Source organism: Calypte anna, chromosome 2, assembly GCF_003957555.1.
Source record: "Calypte anna isolate BGI_N300 chromosome 2, bCalAnn1_v1.p, whole genome shotgun sequence".
NCBI lineage: Eukaryota > Metazoa > Chordata > Aves > Apodiformes > Trochilidae > Calypte > Calypte anna.
The window spans coordinates 92059463-92083962 of NC_044245.1; the positions used below are offsets into that span (position 1 = coordinate 92059463).

The 24500-nt window shown below is 41.4% G+C and overlaps 1 protein-coding gene across 7 annotated transcripts in view; it reads left to right on the forward strand.

The window, feature by feature from the left end:
- Positions 1–18494, forward strand: part of ZNF516 (zinc finger protein 516) — a 104464-nt gene extending 85970 nt beyond the window's left edge. For 6 of the 7 annotated variants that reach the window (XM_030446106.1, XM_030446107.1, XM_030446110.1 and 3 more), the window contains exons 3-6: positions 3640–5112; positions 10002–10106; positions 11010–11077; positions 17244–17380. In XM_030446106.1, coding sequence (XP_030301966.1) covers positions 3640–5112; positions 10002–10106; positions 11010–11077; positions 17244–17306 — 1709 coding nt within the window. In that variant the 3' untranslated portion in view covers positions 17307–17380. Of the gene's footprint in view, positions 1–3639; positions 5113–10001; positions 10107–11009; positions 11078–15569; positions 15622–17237 lie in introns of all 7 variants that reach the window. The other variant, XM_030446112.1, reaches the window with a different exon arrangement.
- Positions 18495–24500: the final 6006 nt, after the last annotated feature.

Sequence of the window (24500 nt, forward strand, 5' to 3'; positions counted from 1 at the left end):
TGGAGAAACAGAGCTGGGGAGGAAACAAGTGGAGCTTATGTGTGTGAGGTGGAGAAAGAGAGGAAAGGGATATGTGTGTGAAGCGAGAAGGGGAGTCACTTTTATCTGCCTGTGTAAGGTATGTAACTAATGGGTGGCATTTAAATGTATTTCTGAAGAACTGGTTGAATCCCTGAACTCTCCTCTCTCTGTCTAAGCCATGGTGCAACCATCGTTGGATGTTCTGTGCTGTCCTGTTTTGTTCTCTTGTGGTCTGTGATGCCATCAACACTTGAAGCTGTGGCCAATCTGAAGACAGTGCAAGGCATCAGCAGCCACCTCTTCCCTGGGCACCTTGTGAAATTCATCCACTTCAGCTGTTGGCTGGGTATCCATGGCACAGAAAAGCTGTTAACACTTTAGAGATATGTTACTTTCTCACTCTTAAGTGCTATAGGTGAATGGCTGGTTTGGGTAAGGAACAAAGAAATTGAGTAAAACATAAGGAGATAACAGGGACTGTAGGGTAAAGAGTGAAACCATTCTTTGCCAAGAACTTTTTCAGTGGGGAATGTGAGTTATAGCCCCTGGAGTTCATGCAAAAGGTGTCCCATTCGTGACTTTTTTCTTTGACTTGGCCATAATAAAATCTTGAAAGTTTCTGGTGACAGTAATGCCTGCACTGCTCTGGTTAGGATAATGTTTTATACCAGTGATTTAAAAGGATTGTTAGCACTCCTTTTCAGCTGGGGCAAGAGGCTGGGAGCAGGTAGAAATAAATTTAATATACTTTTCTAAAAAGACTACCTGTATTACTGCGTTTCATGCCATTTCCTTCTTGCCTGCATCCCCTCTTACTCCCTGTGTTTTGCTATCTGCCCTGCCCCTCCCCCATGCTATCTCCCCACCCATGACGGGGAGGATGAGATGTGGCAGCTTTGCAGCCTGGGTGTTGGTATCTGGAGGTTCCTGGTGGAGAGAAGGATGATGCTAGGGAAGAGTTCAAGCTGTGCTTTGTGCTGGTGAAGAATATGAGTTGGCCTACAGGTGAAAAGCATGTCTGTCCAAATCTTGGGGAAGGAGGATAGGGGTTTGGTTTTGTTTTCACTAGAAGTGCAGCTCAATTAACACAAATACTGCTGGTGAGGCTCCTGATATAAGCTTATAGAATTGTTCCTAGAATGTTTCAGTGTTGTTCATGTGAGACATCAGAGGAACTGAATCTAGCAAGATGCTCTGAAGAGATGTTAGAAGCTATGGTTTGTAATAACCTTACAAATTTTCATACATTGTACTGTCAGTGTATACCTTCTGCACTGTTACAGCTGCAGGTCTAGATGCGCCTCAGAAATGCCTTCATTATTTTCCTACTCTGTGCTACATTTTCCACCTGGAAAACCCCTTTTTCTTTAGCTGCACTAAAGCAGTAAGACTAGAAGTACTGTAGCAACCTTGAGGTTTGCAGTCCTGGGCTCTATATTCATGCTTATTGGGACACATGAGAACATGGTATGTCTCTGCTTCCTCCTCCCCTTGCCAAGTACAGACCTAAACTGAACATTTCAGAACCAAAGACCAAGTCCAGACCTAAGCTGTGCCACCTCACACTCTGTTTGCCCTTGTCCTCTTTGCTGAAACAGTGTGTTACATAGATTTTTACAAAGTCAGAAAACATTAAGGAGTGTTCGAGGTACACAGAGCTACCTGGGACTCACAGGTGTCTGCTTGATGCACACCTTCATCAGTGCTGTGCAGGTGGAGCAAGCAGAGGCTGCAGCCCCCAGTCCTGCTGGCCCTGAGAGTGACCCAACTTCACTGTGCTGCTTCATCTGCTTTGTGCAGCCTGTGGGTCCATTCAGACTCTTCTGGGTATTGCTATGACTGGGTGTTGTCGTTTTGCTTTGCTTTATTATTTACTATGGTGATCAAAGGAGCCACTCCATAGGATTGTAAAGAGAAGTCTTGAAATCTTATTTAAGAGCACAAATATTTTGGACTTTGACAGATGTGCTTTGAAAATAACACAGATGTGCAGTGTCAGATTTCACTGCTGCATGCAGTGTCTTTTGTTTCAAACTGTAAATTAGGCTAGTGGTGCTAGGCATGTGCTTTCTCAAAGCCTTGCCCTCTGCAACACAGGAAAAACAAGTTTCTGGTTTGTGGGTGTTTTTTTTCTTCCTTAATATACCTGCTTAGAGAGATTGAAAGGAAAATTATCTTAGCAGACTGAGCTAAGGGTTTTTTTTTAACCTGATTACCTTGAATTAAACAAAAGCCTAAGAATTTTTTGCTGGAATTTAAAGTGGTGTTCAGTGGACTTTGTTTGCAGTGTAACTCCAGCTGGACACACTTATTGCATTGCATGGTGCAGAATAATGCCCGTGGAGTTGTGCTGCACTAAGAAAAACAGTACTTGGTTTTCTGAAGCAGGTGCTTTTATGTGTTGATGCAAGAGGATATGCAGCTCTGGAGCAGTTCACTCCTTTTCCATTCTCACCCCTCCTACGGATGTGGTGATCACTGTGGACTACTGACATTTTAGATGGAGCATAGTCTCCTTACACTTGCCTGGCAGTGGCTCATTAACTGCGTGTGAATTGAAACTGAAAGTTTGTCAGATGATTCAATTCAGTCACATGTTAAATGGATTCAGTGCAGTAAGCATTACTGCTGTGATGAAAATCTCTGTGGAATTGATTTGTGAACTGATTTGGAGGGATTTAACAGCTTCATCAGCAGCTCCAAGAGATCAGCATCAGGAGAGTGGGCAGAGGTAGCTGTGCTCCCAGCAAAACAAACCCTATTCTTGTCTTTCCCCTTAAATGGCTTTAATTACTGCCCAGTATGTTCCCTTTCCAGGACATGTGTTAGGTAGATAAATTTATTCTGGAGAGCTGAGAGGTGAAGAAGAAGATGGGAAGAACTGAAAGTCTGGTTTGAATTCTGTAATCTAAAAGGCTGAAAATGTTGGATTCCTTATCTCTCAGTGGATTGAGCAGTCATAAAATTTTCCTAAAGTTTGAGTCAAATGTAAAAGTATGTTTAAAAAAACCTCACATATCTGCCTTAAACTAATGGATGGAAAATTTCCATCCTCCATAGCTCATCTTTTGTACTTGGCTACTGCAAAAGTTCCTCTTAAGTGAGCAATTTATTTCGTGTGCTTTACCTGCTTATTGCTTAGTTTCTGTCTGGAGCCAATTTTTATTGCTGAGTTATAAACCCTTTGAAAATAGGGGCTTGTAATGGAAGTGCTGACAGACCTTTAACTAGGTCAGTCTTATCTGGCTCCATTATCTTTCCTTTTGTAAAGCATTAAATGGTTGCATATTTGTTTATTTTTCTCACAGTCCCAGAATTTTAATGTGGCTATATTATTGAATTGTTCTTTCTTCAAAATGTCATGAACATGCAGCATTAGAGAGTTTGCCTGGACTTCACAGTCATCTTCAAAAGTAAATTGAACTGTAGTGTCTTATTTCAAGATTTTCTTGCTTATACAGTACATTTAGTCTGTAGCATGTCATTACAGTACTAATACCACTTTTTGCTTTTTCTCCTGATAATCTTGAATCTTGCTCTGTCTTTTGGGCTTCTTTCTGCATCAAATAATGATAATGGGTTGTGGTTTGTTCTTTGTTTTTTTTTTGTCCCATTCAGATGAAAAGCCATACCACTGCAACTTTTCTGAAGAGGAAACCCAAATGGTAACATCTCAATTGGATGAGCACCCAAAGCTGGGAAACCGCAATTCCAGAGGCAACGAGGCCAGGGATTCTAAACCAGAGATTCCTGCCCTGGTGTCAGCACTGGACAGTGTCATCAAGGAGCCCTTTTTGAAATACCAAGACTTCAAAGGTTCTGCAGACATAAAGATGCCAGCATTTCACCACAGCCAAGGGCTTCCTTGCTCCAGTCGCATTGCTAGCTTTGCTATGGCCCCAGGCCAGACATCTTCAAACTTGGTAATGGACTTGAAAACATCACTTGAAATGCAGGCTTGTCACGCTAGAGAAAATTTGCTAGACTTAAACAGGGAGCATCCTCTAATAGAAAAAGGTGCTGAAATTCAAGAGGCAGCTCCACTTGATTTGAGTGAAAAATCAACAAGGGATAATTCATGCAATAAAAATCTGAATACATCCTTGCAGGCTGCTTTAATTGTCTACCCGTGTCCGTTCTGCAGTCACAAGACCTACTACCCTGAAGTCCTGTGGATGCACAAAAGAATTTTGCACAAAATCAGCTGTAACTCCATGGTCCCCCCTTGGGTTCAACAGAATGGATTCAAGAGTATTAAGAACAACTTGGTCTTTCTGGCAAGGAGTGGGCGTACCGGCCCCCCTCCCGTTCTTGGTGGCAAGGAATGCCAGCCTTTGCCTGTTGCCAGATTTACTCGCACTCAAGTGCCAAGTGCATTGCCAGGGTCCAAAAGCAGTTCCCTTTCTGGTGGGATTTCTGCAAAGTCCGGGAGCACACACCAGTCGAAGGACGGTCACGCCTTCAGCCACTGTGGCCCACGCTTATCCGGTCCGGATGGGTACAGGCAGCCCAAGTTGAACCATTCCCAGGAGCAATACGGCATAGCAGCACAACAAAAAAGTAAATACGAAGCAAATCCCAAACCTATGCAAACAGGATCCTATAGCAGAGGTGTAACGCCTACTCAGACGGTCATATCCAGGCCTAGCACACAGCCCGCCCACAGCAAGCAAGTGGAAAAGTACATGGTTCCCCAGGGAAGTACAAGTTTTGGCTCTCCAGGTAAGCACTGTGCATCTGACACCATGAAGGCCAAATTCAGCCCTCTGCCACAGTATCACCCTCTGTGTAAGAGTGAGCAGTACACTAAATATGAAGATCCATCAGTGCCTCCGAGGGAATCTCACATGAAGGCAGGGAGTGAGATGAGGACATTGGCAAACTGCACAGCACGAGCGAGTCCACTGCTGCAGCCCCAGCCCAGCACCGCGGGAGTTTCCCCAGCTTTACACTCCAGCAAACAGGATCTGGGATCGGATGGGCATGAGAAACATTTGGACGTTTTAAATATCTTTAAAACATACATTCCAAAGGACCTTGCTTCATTGTACCAAACCTGCGGTGCCAACAGCCCTGTCCTGGATCACACAGGTAAGATTTTCATCAGCCCTTCTGTAGCTGAGGGTACTGCTTGCTTGCTCTCATTCAGAGCCTCAACATGCTGTTTAAGTTTCTTCCTTCTCTCCCTTTAATGGCTGGGATTACAAGTTCAATGTTTTTGTCTTTTCTGTATAGGCACGGATAAGGTTTTTTTACTGATCTCCAACAATGCAGCATCCCACCCCGTGCACTGTGTGACATTTCCATCGCAGGTTAAATGTATCTGATTCCACCTGGAGTATCACTCTTCTTTTGTCCCCTTGCTTCCAGCAGGCTAGAGTTACACAGATGTGCTGTCACATGAAGATCTCACTGATATGCTGGTGCTGCCACACATCATCTTCTTTTTGCTTCAGGCAAAATAAACATCCTCTGGGGCTTATCTGTGATGTTATTTTGGAGGTTTTGTTCAATTTCATCTGCAAGCAAGTCTTCCAACAACAGAGATTATCACTTAACAGTGTCCTTTGTCTTTCTTGACAAAAGTCTTAAGATCTTTCTTGTCCATATCAAAGACTGCTATCGTATTTTTCAAATAATTCTTTTGATCTGTTTCTGTGTTTATAATTAATAAGAGATAGGGCTGAATAAGTGCCTGCTAATACACATAAGGAAGAAAGGCAGTTGTGCAAATCACTAGCTTAAAAGTTCAGAGACTTAGAAAGTATCAGAGCTCTCCTGTCTCTTGCCAGTTAAATGCCATGTAAAAAGAAGGAAGAAAAGAAACAATAAAACCCAAACAGAAATATTTGCATTTGAAACCATACTCTTCTCTGATGAACTGCCAGAATTAGTTTGCCTCAGTGGAAACTAAAAATCACACTGATACATTACTCTCAAGATGGGTGGGTGGGTGTGTAAGATTGTAGAATGGGAGCCATAGCCTCAGCTGTCACCATTCATAAATGCTTCTTCTCTTTGTAGAAGTTGTGCTAGAACTGAACTGTACATGGGAAGAGCACGCATTCCAGACCAGTGTTCTAGTGTCCTCACCAGAGATAATGCTCTCTGTTTTGTCAAAGCATTTGTGAAATGGAGTTTGTGACCCCATTCTGCAAGTAGGACCAAACCCAGGATATTTGGAAGCTGGTAGTCTGGGAACAGCAATCGGCTAAGTGCCCAGAAGGTGTGTGCTGGCTGACTGCTCTGACAGCTGTGAGGCAAGGAAGGAGCCATAGTGTTTGGTCAAGTCTTGGAGGAAGGCCTTTAGGAGAAGACAGAAAACCTATTTGAAATAGTCCATAAAGTGTACCTTTCAGTCACTCCATTGTCAGTTTTGCTCAGTCATTTAAAGAGTAATGCTGTGCAGGAGCTGGCTGTTACTTATTACTATGGAGTAGATTGTTTCACAGGTGGTTAGAGGCTGCATGATGATTGTAACTAGCATGAGGCATCTGGGTTTTGTTAAGGAAGCAGAGGAGGACATGCTTGGTTTCTGAAACTGCAGGGTCAGCGTTCCTGGTTTTGTCTGGTTGGCTCTGCTTTTGCCATGTCAGTGCCCAGGAGTTGGTTCTCTAAAGTTTATCCCTGCCTGCTTCCTGCTCTGAATAGCAGCTAAGTGTTCCACCACGGACTTGGGGTACCTCCAAGTGCGTGCCCTTCTTGATCTTATGTAATACTACATTGGGTTATCCTGCTCTGAGAACCTTACTGATCCAGCGAGCTCCCAGCCTTGTTAATAGGGTTGGAGAGAAACAGGAAAAACCACGAACTGGAAGATGGCTTGGTGAGTGTAGGCACCAGAAGAATAATGAGGCCCATTGGGCAAAGTAGAGTAGGGGCAGGATTTCCAAGGAGGTCTTAAAGGAGGGATTTCATTGCCAAAATGTTTTTGCTAGGCACTGATTTCCAGAGACACTTTTAACTGGAAGTTATTTAGTGCCCATCTCTGCTTTGAAATATCTTTCATTCCAAGTGTTTTATAGCTGTCAATTTTCAGAATTTGAAACCTCTTTTTTATGTAGCTTTTTATCTTATATACATGTTCCAGGCTGTTGATGGTTCTCCAAACCAATTAGCATGATGGCTGTTTTTCACAGCACTAAAATAAAAAGCTGCTGCAGGTAAAAGGAAGGAGATCCTACCAATTACAAAAAGAGGAGGGTAAATGAACCTTGTCTGAAATAACACACAGCCCTCTGCATCACTATGCATCATACAATTTAGTCTTAATATGGCAATCATGGCATAAAGGACAACCAAAAATTAATTCCGCTTAGGTACACTATTTGTCATGTATTTTTTTCCCAAGAGAATGTTCCAAATAGACTTTGCTTTGGTGTTTGGTGTACAGTCTCATCTTGGATCACACTAGAGTATTTTAGTGCAGTATTCAACTTCTTTCAGAGTGGTTGGATTAATTTCTAGGATCCTTTCTTGTCCATTTGTGCTTACTCCAGTGTGTCCTTGGAAAAGAGAGTTGTGCTACCTATCGTTGTGATACAGCTGCAAACTCAAAGCTTGCTGCGCTTCAGCTCAGTTTGTTTCACACTGCCCAATCTTCCCTTCTAGAGAGAATCTTACTGTTATATTTAATAGTGGTTGTTTATTTTATTCATTATATTTACATGAATCGCCATATTCTGAAAGGATGGGTTATGGCAGCAGATGCACTCTTTCCCTCGGGCTCTTTTGTAACCAGCTTTGAGCATCAGTTTCACAGGAGCTCCCATTCAGATAGTCATGTTCATTTACATTAATTTTCTAACACCTGTAGTCATCTACCCTCTTTTGTACACATATAGGATAACCTGAGTAATGTTTCAGGGGGATGTTGCCTTGCAGCAGTAATGCCCATTGCTCAAAGCTCCGAACTATCAAAAGCCTTGTGGTGCTTCTTAGGAACAATGGCAAATATATCTGGAAGCAATAATTTTTTTTCCACCTGTTTTTTTTAAAATAACTACCATAAAGTCAGTGCCAGGGAGAGGTTAGATGACAGTCCAAACCTGCTCATCTTTGGCATTTGTACAGGGTACATTGGCTTACAACAGCATCCTCAGCCTTCCCTGATGTATGACTGAAGTGGGAGCACTGCTTCCATCCAGGCTGTCTGACTGGCTGCTGAGACAAGCGTATTCACCTTCCCTGTACAGAGCCAGACATGGAGTATGGAGAGATTAAATGCCTTTCTAGAGGTGACAGAAAACCAGCCGAGGAAACCAGGTGTCCAAGGCTCCAAGAGAGCCACTCTGCTGGTAGCAGAGCCCTGCTCTATTTGTCCCTACTCTTCCAGTGAGCAGCACATTGGTACAGCAGAAGCTGGAAAATCTGCTTTTATCTTGACTGCCTTGTAAGGCAAATCATCTCACGATATTACAATGAAGCTCTCATTGAAATTAAGGTGGTTTCCCTTCTCCCCTTCTCCCCCCCCCCCCATTATGGGTGTCTGTGGATTTGCCCCTAAATCATTATTTTCCATATGACAGATGGGAATTTAATTGTTAAAAGTGTGTTCAACTGCATTATACAGACTGTGCTGCCACCTGCAGGAGGTGCTATTATAAAAAGAGAAAACCATTTGTGTTTGGTTTGGTTTTGATTTGGTTTTGTTTGTTTGGTGTTTTTTGGGGTTTGTTTGGTTTTGGGTTTTTTGTTTGGTTTGGTTTTGGTTTGTTGGGGTTTTTTGTTTTGATTTTTTTTCAGCCAGGCATTTTTTTCCAGTATATGCTGTGGTAAAAGCCATTGCAGCACCATTGCCATACCAGCAGAGTAAATGGAAGCCCATCTTCTTTTCCATTCATTTTCAGGTAGAGCACCTGTATTTTGGATGAGCGTCCTGCAGTTTATTTTTCCCTTGTGTTGTGTTTTTGTTGATTTTGTTGGGGTTTTTTTATTGGGTTTTTTTTGTTTGTTTTGTGCCACTTTATGTTCACAATTTTACTCTTTTTAAATGCTGTAAGGGGGGAAAATGAAAAAAAAAGCTGAAACTACTTCAACCCCTTGAGAATTTATTTAAAAGCCAAAGTATTCCAGTGGCAAATGGAAACATCAGTTCTTTCCTTCTGAGGAAGGCCTTTTACCAAAATAGAAAAGATTATGTTGAAACGTGGTTTGTTGGTTGTTGGGTTTTTTTTTTTTTGGTTTTTTTTTAATAACAAAAAAAGCCCAATAAAAGTCAAATGTGTCTTTTTTGATCAGCAGCAAAAAGACAAAGACCAGCCCTTTAAGTCAGATGCTGTAAACTGACCTTTGGAGAAAAAGGAGAGGTTTGAGTGGTTTTCCACAAATGCTAATGGCCTAGAAAACATGTTTACCCAGGGCTGGGGGATGGCTGCTGCGCTGCTACCAGCTCAAAATGTCCGGAATGACACTTTCATTCACAGATGTCTTTCTTCTGTGCCTCAGAGGTCCAGGGTCAAAGCAGCACCGGCAGGCAGGTAGGCAGGGGCGAAAGGTTTGATCAGTCTGTGATGGCTCCGCTCGCTCTGCATTTGTCTCTGAGGTATTGCTGCCCGGGGGGGACAGTCGGGCTCTGGTCCTACTCACTTCCTATTATCCATGTGACTTGTCTCCGCCACGCTGGAGTCACTTTGATTTGCCTGATGTACTGCTTGACAAAGCTGGGTGATGGCTGAGAAGTGGATCCAGCTGCTCTGAAAAGCGCACACCTGACATGCCAGTCCTGGTGCGGGCACATCACGGGGAGCGTTTTTTAATTCGATGTAATTTATGCATTCTTGCAGTCCTGTGTGTGCCTGGCCTGTCAGCCAGTGCCTAGATGAAGGCTGACAGTTGTCATCCAGGGCCTGAAGGTAGCCTCACATAATGACACATTAGACATACTAATGATGTTTTCTTCTGGCATAATGTTTTCTTCTCAACTTTCCTCTCTCTTCTCTCCCCCGCCCCCTCCTCCCCTCCCTCCCGCCCAACTACAGGGATGCTCAGGACACAAACACGCCAAGGAGACTGTGTCTGCAGAGAATGTGGAAAAGGCTTTACCCAACCCAGTCACCTCAGGACTCATCAGAGGTCCCACGCAGGTACCTTTTCACACTTGCTCTCAATTTCTCCCTTTACCGCTTGCCTGCATTTGGATCCAGCTAACAAAATGCCAAGAATTACATTTTGCATATTGTGCTAACCCAAGTAATTCCAGTACCTAAATGTAATAGACAGGTTTTTTATTTTTATGACTATTGCTCTTGTTCTCTGGATATTGCTTACCTGATCCCTGCCCGAACACCATAAAATTGCAATGCATTTAAGAGAAGTTTGTTTGCAAATGTTTTATTTTAATTAGAGAGTAGGGTACTCAGAAATGAATATGCTAATGAATTCTGTTGCCACTAGCACAAATTGAAATCAAAGTACCCCTTTCAGCACAACATAAGGCTTTGTTTTGCCTCGTCGTTGCTGTTGACAGGAACATTTTTGTGGGAAACAAGATTTTCCCACAGCCTGGTCAGCTCTAAAATGGGAAATCCCTGCCAGCCATTTTTAACCTGGTGCTGCAGTCTGTGGTTGAGGCTGTAGGAACCACCAGTGTCAAGAGACCTCCTGAGCATTGCACGAGATAGTGAGACTAGCGGGTTCCTCCTGAAAAGTGTGAATGATGCATGCATAAGCCAGTCTAATGCTAAATGACAGAGGCCAAATGGTAAGTAATGCAAGAAGTGGGTCCTTTTACACATACACTGATAATTAATGTTGTCAGTGATTGCTTTCTTCAGCGCCGAAGTCTGAATTAAAAAGGGCAGTGGCCCTAGGCTGCCATTAGCACACTCTCTTACAGTAAGTGTTACGGTAAATTGGTATTTTCCGGCCACAGGCTAGTAGCTGGTGTCTTTTTTTGAACGTGGTTAATCTGTAATGGTCTCAAATAATGTACACACACTAACGAAGCTTGAATGTTCATCTGTTAACAAGCCCCCTTGTTCCCACAGTGGTATTTGAGTCTAATGGACTCCGAGGTACTGAAGTTCACACCACCTCCGCAGATGCCCCAAAACAAGTATGTTTTACAATTAATTGGATGTTTGGTTTTTAATGTGGTAGCTGGGAAAAAGTTGCACAGTAATGCTTGTCACTAAAGTGCTGACTATTTTATGACATGTATAAATACTAATGGTGTTTCTTGAATTTTAGCTTTTAAATTTTTTGAGCATTGTATCTGTCTGCTATATTGAGAGCCAGTTATAATAGTAGGACAGGTAGTTCAAATAAATATGTTACCAGCTTATCTGGGGGACTGGGTGGGATAGGTAACTCTGTAACACGCAGTGATATGTAACAGTGAGATAGTACACAAAGAATTAATATAAATTATTAGCTTTTACAACTGACATACATTCTGCTGCAACAGTGCAATCTATAGTCTATGTTTTTCCGAGGAGTACCCTGTTATCCAGTACTTGGCCTTTGAAAGGCTCTTTTTTTAGTTTATTTTTGACTACAGCAGTTTTCCTACTTCCTCCTTTCTCTTACTAAACAATTGCAGGTGATTTTGGCCATTCTTAAGAGGATGCATCTCCATGCTAGTCCTACCTTTGTGAAGTTTAGGAGTGAATTTCTAGTTTCTCAATGAACATCCTCACTGGGCACCACCACAGCACATAGTTCATATGCCGCACCCTTCATGGCTGCCACAGGAGTATCTGAGTTGCTGTCAGGGGTAAACAGTGGCCAACAAACCTTCTTCATAAAGCTTTGCTTTTGTGGAATGATAGCAGCAAAGTTATATTATAGTTGGAGAACTAGATGAAAGTGTGCTCCTTGTGATACTTATCTAATAAAATGTTGCAGAGACTTACCTCTCAGTAGAAATACGTGACAGAGTGAAACGCTGCAGCTCTGCAAACTAGCTCAACTAGTTTTTGGTTCTCATCAGTTTGGTGATGCAGATTTACTAAATCTAAGCATCTTTAAAATGCTCTTTCATCTCTTTTTGCTTATGGTTTTCTCTCATGTGTAAGTGAGATGGGATTCTGAAGGCATCTGGGCTTTTTTCCTCTAGAAGACAGTCTAAAATCATAGCTGGAAATGCATTTCCAGAAAATTCCGAAGTGGCCATATCTATCTAAAAAGAGATGTGGCAGCTCAGTCCACGTCTGGACTCCTTTGTAATTTGGTTTATATTGCCACACAATAAATTTACTCATAATCTTGTCTTTGTAAACTGCTGCTGTGCCAGAATTTATTGACTAACTTCTTCCACAGCAAATGTGGTTTGTTTTTGCAGTCAAAGTCTGTGTCAATCTGTCTTCCAAGTATTTGATTAAATCACCATCTCTCAATACATCAGAATACTTGGTAGGGGTGAGCTTCCTGAATTGCTTCGTCTCTTGCCACTCAGTATTTCTTCCACAGAAGCTGCAGCATGATCACTTCCTCCAGGAGATAGTTCCCTTTCTTTTGTCTTGTTTGTTCCTCAGTGTCAGCCTTTGCCACAGTTTGTCAGCATCTGTGTCAGCTAGGATTATTCAGTTGTCTGCTGTTTTGCTTGTTCTCACTGTGAGCAAGCTTTGTGCTTCCCCCAGAAGGCTCCACCTGCACAGTCCCTGGGCCTTAGAGAGGGAATATGCTCATTTTTACCTGCAGCTGTAGGGGCCTTCAGAAACACAGAAATGAGCTTGCACTGAGAAGGATGCCTGCAGCATTCTGGTAACATTATGATTTCCCACTTTAAACATTGTCACTCTGTGTCTTCATTGCATTTCTTAATTGGGCACAGATCTATTCATGAGAGTTTACAGTGTAGAGTCAGTACAAGTTACTGAAGTGCCATTGCACATGCTATGAGCAAGAAACAATAGTTGCCAAGTACAGCAGACTGAGAATGAAAGAGTTTTCTTTTGAATGTTAAGAGGAAATGATTCACTTTACATGTTTCCTCCTCACAGGTAAAATCTCTTCGCTTGAGTAGTCTGCTAAAGAGTAAAACTGTTAATGTTAGTATTTCACAGTTCCCCCATTCCCTTCAGTAGTCAACCAGAAAATCATCTCTAAAGGTTTCTTTTATGAAAGAATGTTAGGTAGGGATTTTAAAATCCCCCAGTGTAGTAGCTTACAACAGTGCTACATGGCATAGCAGTTTTCTCACAGAATAGTTCTGTTTCTGCATTTTAAAAATAGGTTCTACAGCCAGGCTTTTTAAAAAATGAGCCAGTTAAATCTAAATTCAGGTGTCTAAATAGGAAACCACCAACAGGAGAGGCAGGTGTTCACCATCACTGAAAAGCAGGCCACCTATAGGGGCATGTGTGACATGCTCACCCAGTTTGATGATAATAGCACTGGGCTATGTTTCATGCTTTATTATCAGCACAAGTGAAAGATAAACAAAATGTAGCAAGTAAGATGTTAATTGCCTTCATAACATTATTTACTGAGGTTTCTTACTTCGACCTAAACACTTTAAAAACCAAAGGAGGACGTTGTTACATCAAATTAATTTCCCATGAACTCTGGTACTTTTCCTACTCCTTTGTCTAAAGGACAAAAAGTGCTCATTACATACCCTGAGTCAATACAATCTGTGTAAAGTAATGTAAATTCTCTTGAAATGCTGCCATTTTAAACATACTAAATATTCTGAGTATTTTTATAAATGCTAAATATCTCAATATATCCATAATTAAGCTTGCTTATCCACAATGAATATGTATCTTAATTTGGAATACACTAAGCAGCATCCAAAGACCTGATTTGATAGGCATGAATTCTGGGAGCTCACTACAGTTGCTTACACAGGGCAAGACAAAAGCTGGTTCCCCTTCAGAAGGGTCCCTGCAACTGTATTATCTTTAAGCTGCTGCAGCTCTCAAACCAAAGCTCTTCTGAAGCCTGGGTCAATTCAGAGGCACTGCCTGATGCTGTAGGATTGCAGCCAGAAGGCCAGTTCCCAAGTGCACTCAGCAGCCCAGGAGTCAGTCTCTAGCCTGCTTTTACAAAATGGTGACAGCAGTGGTAGCAGTTTCTAATACATATGCCTTGGGTTTAACTTCTGCTACTGCATTTTTAAAAACATACAATAACTTGGCCTGCTTTAGCAATATAGTTTGTCTTCTGTCAGTACTGTGTCAAATAATAGGCTTTCAAAATTTAAGGGACAAGTAATTGGGTGTTCAGAAGACATGACCTACTGGTTAGCAACAGGGAAGTGTTCTGTCTAATCAAGAATATGTGTATGTGAAGCGTATTTGCAGGGCTGGAGCCAGAGACTATCAGGTTCTCTGCCTTTTGTGTGAGTGAAACAAGCAAAACTCCCCAAACTTCAACCTTTACCCTCTCTGGAAAGAAACCCTTTTACTCACAAAAAGTCAATTAAAAGCTATGGCCCAGGAAAAGAAATTAACTGTTGGGATGAACTCTGGTTGAAGCCTTCCCTATAGCAGAAGGCAGTGTTAGTCCCTTTCCATGAAAGAGCTGTGGACACTGCAGTTCTTTGGCCTCATTCACTGAAAGGAGAGGTGTGACACAGGTAAACCACCTTCATTAGGGAATCTGGAAGCCTTAGTTTTCTCCACTCTAAGAAATTTAATTTTTTTTTTCAATGTTAAAATACTTGAGATAGCATGAATGTGAATAGTCAGAATTTGGGGGCTAGACAGATTTGAAAGAAACCTCACGTAAACAGTATGCATATATACACAAACATTGTAAAAAAAGCACTGGGGAAAGGTAAGGGGGACATCTGTTACTTCTAATATTTTCATACTCCAACAGCACTACAGCCCAGCTTGTCCTAAAACAGCTTTGGAGGGAATGGGAGGACGCAAAAGAACACAAAACCCACAAAAAAAGTTAAAAAGCTATTTTAACCATTAGTTTCTGAGTTTTGGTTGGCTTTAGTTAGTTTGCCTTTGAGATTTTAGCACTGTCTCTTAGAAGTTCTATTTATGACATTTGTTCATATGAAATGCCTTGCCCCAGTTCCTTGCCGAGTTTCTGCTAAAGATCATGATTAATAGTTCAGTCCTCATTATTGCAAATGTTATTTTTAAATAGTTATTCTGAGAACAAGAATTCCATTAATCAAAATAATAGATAATGAACAAATAAATGGCAACCTAATTTGTCTCGTTCATACATATGGAGATTATAATGCAAACAATCAAGGAATCATGGAGGCTGCTCTACCAGCATCTGAGTAATATGAATGTACTGTATGTCCATTAGCTTGTGAGCATTTCAGGCAGGATTAGCAGCTGCAGTTCTTGTCCCAACACTTTCCCCCTGCCAGCGAGCTGGAAGAACTATCTGTGCTCCAAACTGATATTTTATATTTTATTTCAATGACATGTGATAATCTGTCTCCGGTACCCTTAACATGCACACAAACTGATTTTTCCCTGTTAATTGGTGAAAAGCCCTAGAAGTTGGTATGAAAGTAGCTTTTGGCACGGAAGCTGTAGGTTTCACTTAAAGATCCTTCTAGTTTTCTGTATTAAAATACTGAAAGTGAAGAAAGCCTACTTTTCAAATTGGTAGACATTTCACTTCAGGAAGAATTCAGTCCACCTATGGATCAGCTGGTTCAAAATCTGACTGTCCCCTCGTGCTAGGGAGCCACTGGGTGGGTTTTGGCACATGTGAAGCTCAGATGTTTGTTTCCCAGTGACATCAGAGGGTTCTGGCCACGCTCTCACCCATCTCATCCCTGGCCCCTGCCAGCTGGGACAAGGATGGGTGACCCCTTTCATGGGTCTGTGAGCCAGCTTCAGTGCCTGGACCTTGCAGGCCACATCTCTGCCTCCCAGCCACCCCTCAGACTATGCTAAAGTAACAACCCAATTACACCCCTTTTTTTTGTTTTCTTTTTTTCTTCCAGTTCTTACCCAGGGAAACTGGGACAAGGTGCCTGCCATCCCTTCCCCTCCCTCCTTCTCCCCCTCCTTCCTTGGCTTGGCGAAACCCTGCTGTGCTCCCCTGTGTACGTAGTGCTGGTTCGATACGAGACGTTTTAATGATTAATGCCTCCTCCTGGAATTGTGGCTCTGTCTCTCAGGCATGATGCAGCCGTGCAAAAATGTAAAGCATCTTTCTTGGTTTACTGCAGGAAATTCAGCATCCAACTAAGGAAGTTTTATCACATCTCTCACTCAGTTACTGTTTCCTACATTTCAAATATAGTGCCGTCTGTACAGCAGCTTTTTTTTTCTTTAATTTTGTTGCAAATCTTTCCGACTTAAAACCAAACTTTGACTGGTAAATGTCATGAATCTCAGGCCAGTTTTAATTAGGAATTTTCTAAATCTATTAACAAAAGAGATGCACTTAATACATTATGTCAACCAGAGCTGGGCTTTCTTTAGCTATTTCGAGGGCTGCCATAGGCACAGCTTGAAACTTGCTTGGATTTTACATGAGTGCCATATATTATGTTGCATTAATTTAAAATGGTCTGTTTCACTTCATCAAGACTTTAGCTTAAGGATAATGCATTTATGTAAGATTAATCTTGCCATGTTGTTTTAGGATCAGGATTGTAAACTGCATTGTTCCGACAGTGATGTTCTAAATGTCATTTTAAAGCTTTTCTTGGGAGCTGCAGGCTCCCACTTATTCATGATGTTATCTTTAATTTCCCTTGATTTTAGAATATCCCTGCTATTTTTTTCAGCATGGTAATTATACATTAAACTTGGCTAAAAAAAAAAATAAAAAAATACAAGGAATATGACAAGGGGAGGGAGGGGGGGGAGAAAAGCTGCCTTAGCATTTGACAGACCCGTGCAAAAATTCAGTTTTTCTTCCTTCAGCTGTCTGTGTGACCTCAAACTTCAGCCTTTTAAAAAATCCTGATCTAGTTACGAATCCCTTTCTGCTAGCTCAGTATTCCTCTTTTTGGAGGCCTCTTCTTCCCCTCGTTCCTCTTAGCCTTCTCTGAACTGCTCCATCAACTGCTGTCACTTGCTCTTCTAGTCCGTCAGGGGCTGTATATGGGCCTGACACACTTCTGTCTTGTTGGAGCCGATTGAAAAAAAGACCCCCCAAAAACCTTCTGACGTGGTGGGGCCACAAGGAGCATCCTAAAGGGGGACGAAAACACCAAGCAGGGTTTGCTGGAGCATCGCGCCTGAGTGTGGAGGCCAGGAATGAGATTTTTTTTTAATCTATATTTTTATTTTTATTTTATTTTATTTTTTTATTTCCCCCCTCTCTCGTCCTTCTTGCAGGGGAGAGATCACGGCGGAGGCCCGGAGGTCGCCCACACGCTGCCTCTCCGGAAGGGAACTTAGAGCCCCGTCGGAGGAGCCCCCGCCGCGCCGGGGAGCAGCGGGAGGAGCGGCAGCCCCTCCAGCAGCGGCAGAGCTGCTGCCTCCCTGACAGACACCGCCGAGCCCGGAGCCGCCGTGCGAGACCGAAACCAGAGCTCTGCCAGGAAAGGGTGGGGGGAGGAGGATGGGGGTGCCTCTGCGCTGTTAATCATTTTAAAACAAATGAAGATGCTACACGAGATATATATAAATTGACGTACTAATCAGTCCCCTGGTTCCTTATTTCCTTTGTAATAAACAGTGGAGTTGGCAAGCGCTGTGGCAGCACGAGGCATCTGTATTAATCAAGAGAAGTTTGAGACACTGGAAAAATTAAACTTTATGTGATTTGGACAGCATGAAGAAGTTAAGCACTGTAACGAAAACCTCCCTGATGCTCGCAATGACTATTTGATACGTTTGAAAAACAGCGGTGGATTCGAGGGCTGGAGAAGTATTAATTAATGAGACTGCCACTGCCTGTCATGCTGAACAGCAAATTAAAAAAAAAACCCCAACAAAACAGAGAGAGGAAGAATGGGGGGTGTGCAGGGAAAAGGTGGCATTCGGTGCTGAGAAAGCAATGCTTGATGAAGGATTAAAGGGACTAAAGAGAAAGACCGTCATTCTGCAATGGTTTGTTTCATTACAGTTTGGGGACCACTTGCATTTCTAGTGCTCTTGCTCTTGACTGTGCACCATTAATAGTATGTGAATATGGAAATTGAAACACTTCCAGAGAAAAGCTTCTATTCTGCTTTGGAAAAGAAAAGCTAGTCGAACACTAAGAAAAAAAAAAAAAAGAACAGGCTTCTGTGTTTTACTCTCAGGACCTTTTTTTTGTAACAGGGCTACTTTCTTCGACCTGATCACAAAGGAAGTCTTCACATTAAAAAAAAAAAAAAAAAAAAATGCTTAGCTGTCTTAATGCCGCTGATCCATATGTTTAGAAGAGAAAAGGTGTTACTGAACAAGTTCAGGCAGCCCTGGGCCCATAAATGAACTCTCTGCTCCTGCAGTGGGTTCAGCGGGCCAGCTACCATTCCTCCTTGGGCTTGGTGACATTTTGGAAAAACGAGGAACTTCTTTTGTGGTGGCAGGTTAATGTTGATGTAAACGTGTCATGTCTTGTATTTGGTGATCACTGGTGGTGTTAGGAAAAAAAAAAAGCAAAAAAAAGCAAAAAAAAAAAAAAAAAAGCTTTATATACCTCTTCTACAGTAACTCTTTAACTGCAAGTTTTCAAGGTGGGGTTGTGGCACATAACAGGTTGTTAAACCATGCAGTGTAAGCAATTAAAAATGTATTCCACAGATACAGATATTTTCTTTTCTTATTGCTGTGACACTATGTGTGATGGTAATACTTCTGAGAGTTTCAGATTTTGCACATATAATTTTATGCATTATCAAAATTTACTGCTGCCTTGAAAGAAAACGTTCTGTGAAAGTTTTTGCAAAAGCTTTACTAGTTTTTTTTTTAAATTGTAACATTTTGTAAAGGCAGGAAATGAATTTAAAGAAGAAAAAAACTAGCATGCTAAATATATTTTTCAAAAAAGCAATAATTTTACATGTACAGAAATAATGCTAACCTTTAATACAGGTGTGAGCAACAGTTTACTTAATACAATAATGGAATAGTGCTGTTTTTGTAGAAATGAGCTTCTGACACAAAAAATTGTTTAAAAAAAAAAAAAGCAGAAAAAAACCTTACAGCGTGATCTTTCTGTTCTAACAGTTTTGGTGGGTGGGGAGGGGGTTGCTTTTATAAAAATCTAGTCAGTAATTGATTCTGGATACTACTTGTAACTTGTTTAAAATTACTTGACGGTTTTTGTTACTTTGCAACACTTGCAACAATGCAAATTAACTTTCTTATGTATTTTTTTTAACTAGTTTTTCCTTATGCTATTACACCAGATGTGTACCAGAATTCTCTGTAAGTCTTGGTGTAGTTAGGAATGTCTGTGCAAAGACTTCTAAGTGACTGTAATTAACTGTTTTGTACAGTTCTTCTGAGGGAGGTTGCATAGATTCATTCCACTGTACACCAAAAAAAAAAAAAAAAAAAAAAAAAAAAGGAGGAAAAAAGAAAAATACTTTGCTGTGTTGCTTAATAATTATCATTTTGGGTTTGCACTAGCTTTCTCAGTTTGTTTTGGGGTTTTGGTTTTTTTTTTATTTCCTTTTGTCTTGTTGCTTTTCTGAGTCATTTTCCATGAGTGAAGGTAATGGTGACAGTTCAGGAATGCAAAAAGCTAGTTGCTTAGCCTATTTGTGTTTTAGTTATTAAAAATCTTCTGTACCCAAAATGGCACGAAAGTGTAGTGTACATTTGTAATTTCTCTTTTCTTTTTTAAGTTGTATTTTTTTGGCAGGCTGATCTAGAAAATCTGAGTTAGTGTGTAGAGCCAAAAGCTTCATTCTGGACCTTTTCTTCCAGAATCTGACAGAGAAGCTCTTGCTGTCACTGCCATTACCAGGGTACTAATCAGCAAAGTTTACAATCATAATTTAGCTCCACGAAGAACAACAGTAGGGGAAATCAGTTTAAATAATTATATGCTGTGTATAGCGCAAAAATGAGACTTTCACTTAATTAAACAAGAAATAAGAGTGGGTTGGGAAAGCCAACCTTAAAGACCATCTGTTTTCAGAAGTGAATCCCACGATTTCAGTTTTCTTTATCGTTGTGTTGTATTGATTTGTTACTTTAGTTAGGCCATAGTATTTAAAATTAATTGTGTTTCTTATTTATTTAGTCAGTGGGCTTTGATCAGTTCTTTTAAGCAAAATAACTTTTTTTTTGGCATGATGTAATCCTGTAAAGCCCTTTTATGACTGTTACAGGGACTTTCTACTACCTCTACCAGTCTACTGTTTCTTCTTCTTAACAGGTTTTTATGGTGTTGCAAGTCTAATGTAACTTAGACAATAAAGGGTTTCATTATCTACGCTGCAGATTCTCAGTGTATCTGCCATCTCTTCCTCTTTCTTTCTCTCTCCCTCTCTCTGTTGTTTTGGGTTTTTTTGGTGTGGTTTATTATAGCTAAAGTGTAGAAGATCTTTTATTATAGCTGAAGTGAAAGAAAGACGTTCCATGCCAGAGTATTTTTGTATACTGAATGTTGTGCACTGACCAAAAGTCAAAAGTTGGAGAAACACAGCTCATCAGGTATTGCATTGCCCCCGTGCTGTTTGCGGTCTTGAAATTCCTTCTGTCAGAAACGTTATGAATGAATTGGTACATACTGGAAATCGCAAAGCAAATTCAAAAGCCAAAACAGTTTTTAGTTTTATATTTCAAAACCACTTCGAGTCTTTCAGAAAAAGCCTTGGCGTAAATTGATTCTCCCATCCTATGGAAGATTCTGCTTACATGAAATCAGCGAAGTAGGAAAATTACTCTTTGGAAAATAGCATCTTTTGTTGGTGCAAAAGATAAGTGACTGCCACTTAAAAATCTGTAACCGGAGACATTTCCAGGTGTTGACATCATGGGCATTTCATGGTGGCCCTTGCAGATGTGTTGCCACCTTCTAGTACTCTATGGTGCTACCTGTCATGGGATGCATGTGCTCATTTGTCACACTCAACATGTCACAGTGTGCATGACACTGTGAGTTGTTTTACTAAACAACATCCTTGTAGTGGAAGCGCATCCTCCCACTTGCTCGTTTTCAAGCTGAAAGGATCCATGACCTAACCACTGTTCAATTTTGTTCTCCTTCCTTCCTGTATTCCTATGCTAAGCCACTTAAAACAGATCTCAGCAGCTCCAACAGGATTGCTGGGATTCACTGACACATTTAGGGATTTCTCCTTGAAAAAACAGTCTGTGGTGAGAAGACCTAGAACAAAGAAGTGAGGTTTTTATTAAGTTCCTGCTAGATAAAATGTGTGGGTTAAAAGTAGAAAAGGTTGCATTTTATGTCAAATTAAGTTTCCCTCTCACCCTGCAAGCCAGTATTTTTTAAGCCAGCAGTAACATGCAAAGGACTGAATTGCTCAGAGTCCTCTTCCTTCATCTCTTGCTGTGTTTGACAGCCTCATTCTTCAGGGCAATCCCGTGGTTGGAGGCGAAGCTCGTATGGATTCACTCACTGGGAGTTTATAGTGCAAAGAGTGCCTGGACGATCCCAATACTTAGAAACTAAAATGAAAGAGAGTACATTAATATAAAAATTCCTTCCACTGTAGTTTTTCATTAATTATAAATCATGAAACAATTGTTTCTGGAGCAGCTAGGAGTGTGAAACTGTTGAAGATCAGTGGAAGCATAGATGTACTCCCCTATTAAGTGCTTTCTGTGGGGCTGTGTGTATGCTGGCTTTCATGAGCAGTGCCATAACTGTGTTGAAATCCTTAATTGTCTCAAGGTGGACAGTAGCTGTTAAAAATTTATGGATAGTGGTATTTTTTTTCTTTAGGATCATTAGTATTGCTTTTGGGAGGGGAAAAAAAAACAAACCCTCAACCAACCCAACCCTAAACCCTAGAAAAAAAAAATCACATCATTTAAGGCTGGGGGACAAAGGACAAAACACAGATGGGAAAAAAATTCTTACATTCTGGGTATAAGCAATGTTATTGCCAAATATTAGTAAAAGTGAGGGACGCTTACTATTGAAAGGTGGAAAAGGATGTTGTGTTGGGAGTAGAAAGCAGGCACAGAGCAGAGGATGGTTTGGTTGTGGCTGGAGTAAAGGGATCAAGAGCTTTTGTGTAACCCAACTCTATGGGTTTCTGTGCTGAAGTGGATGTTGCCTACAGGGCCATGAGAAAAAGACAGAGAAAACATGAAATATCAAGGAAGGGGCTAAAGGGCTCTGAAATTTGAGTAAGTAAATGGAAAGCAATGTATGAGAAAGGCTGAAGCTGAGGATGGGACTGAGGAGAAGTCAGGAGTGGTGCAAGAGGTTTGTAGGAGAATTGCCAAAGAGTGGAAACTGCCAAAAAGGGTAAAGTCAACAGTGAGAGAGATGAAGCAGAAGCTCCGGGACCTGACCAGAAGAGGTCTGTGCCCATTGCAGACCTCATTGCAAAGGGCTTCTGTGTGGATGAAAGGGAGACAGGATGTGAAAGGCAATTTCTGGGGTGACAGCTTAGAAACTTGAGAATATAATAACATAATTTAACTTGGTGAATCATGTTACTCTGCAAAAATGTTCTTCTGTGGCATGAGCCTGAATGATGTTCTGACAGAACATAAGGGAATGCCTTTTTGGATCTTTATTCTCTTGACTGAAGGGTGAACCAGAGTTAGGACTACATAATTATGAGTAGTTGAGACTGAACTGAAGGGTCTTTCCAATACCCAAGGGGTTTTGAAAAGCATATTGCTCTTTTCGAGAAGCAAGCAGACTCTGATTAGCCCCAAGCAGGAGAGGAATAAAAAAATCCAAGGCAGGCAAGAAGGCACAGTGTTTTAAGCAGATGCTGAGCTGGAGCAATCCTTTGAGGATGCTAGAGGGTACATTCAGATAGCATTCTCTAACACAGAATATTTTAAGATGCCTCATAATATGTTGGATAAAAGCTGGGGATGCTCAAAGCACTTAAGAAAAAATATCTGATGTTAAAATGGCTTCGATACTTGGCTATCTCCTTCATGATATACTTTGTGTCCAAATTTAAGTTGTGGTTCATGTAAGATGGGTACCGATGGCTTGATTTATTTCTTTCTGAGTCATCAGCATTATCTACAAAGGTGAGTTACTTGTCAAGAGTTTAGAAAATGTGAGGTACCCAAGTTCCCTTTCTCTAAGTTAAAACCTTTGTGTGTCATATTTCATCATCATCAACCCAAGTACTGCAGGAATCTTAAGATTTTTTCTAAGAAGAGAAAATGATTTATGTTTCTTCTAAATACTCTTTGTTCTGCTATGAGGTCAAGGGGGAAGTGGCCCTCTGGTTCATCTTACCCCCAGAATTCAGCTTACTTTCTGGGACAGGGCAGTCTTGTGCCTTGCCTGGGACAATTAACAAGCCACTGGTGGATTCTGAGACCCAGGGTTTGCCATGGAATGCTGGAGTGGTGCTCTGATAAACACACTTCTACCGGGGATCTCTCTTGGCAAAGGTAGGTTGTGAACTGAGCCATTTCTTGCTTTTACAAGGTTTTTTACATGAGAGTTGTGCTGATGCTGCAGGGACACTGGGTGTGTTCTTCCAGATGGGAGTTTACCCATGGAGGACTGTGGATGGACTTCAGTGGCAACAAATACAGTAATATTTGAGGTTTGTTTTCTTTGGTTTTTGGTTTGGGTTTTTTTGTTGTTTTTTGGTTGTTGTTGTTGTTGTTTGTTTACCCTGAGCATGCAATGAGAGTAGTTCAAGAGCCAGCAGCCTCCAACAACCTTAGCTCTGTGTGTGTGTCTGTGTATAAAATTTAAGCTCTTCCTGGAGGACTCTGCATGTGATGAGGAGCAGACTGTATTCAGTGCCTTCTGGAACAGCACTGTGCAAGTCTGTGTTCACCATGTGCAAGAAAGGTCTCCAAAGCATTTGGTGGAGGTCATTTATTTATAGGCAGACTTGACCTGCAAGAAGCTTGTAGGAACTCCCAGAGCTTGGCTGAGCGCAGTGCTAGGGTTAAATCCAGGCAGTTTCAAGGGAAATTCCAGCAAATTCACCGTTTGTTATTGCTGAAGATAACCTCATGGGTGATTTTATACATCTGGTTCTTCAGTCACTCAGTGTTGTAGGTGATGTTTGACAAAGCAGTTTGCCAAGGTTGAGGGTAGGGGTGAGGACAGGTAGGGAGCAAGTGTAAAAAATGACATTTTGCTCTCCTTTGCTGCTGGAGAGGCTGATTTACTTCGCAGCACATGGTGTGTGAGCTACTCCATTTCCTCTGCCACGCCTGAAAGTTTTAGTGATTTCAGGGTTGGAAACATCTAAGGAATTCCCTACAAAGTTATCAAAGTTATTTTTATTTTGGTTTTCCCACAGCACGTGGTGTGAGAAATTACACAGCTAGTAAGGGTAGGCAAGTAGAAGAGGAATAGCCCCAGTGGCAGCAGTGTTGCTGTTAAACTGCTGCTTTTTCAGAGCATGACAATAAATGATTTGGTAACTTGAGTTCATTCTCCTTTACTTGGTTCTCTTAAATAGCGACTCTAAAATGAGGCACAGCTGGAGGCACCATTAAACCCACCTGAATTTTGCTTCT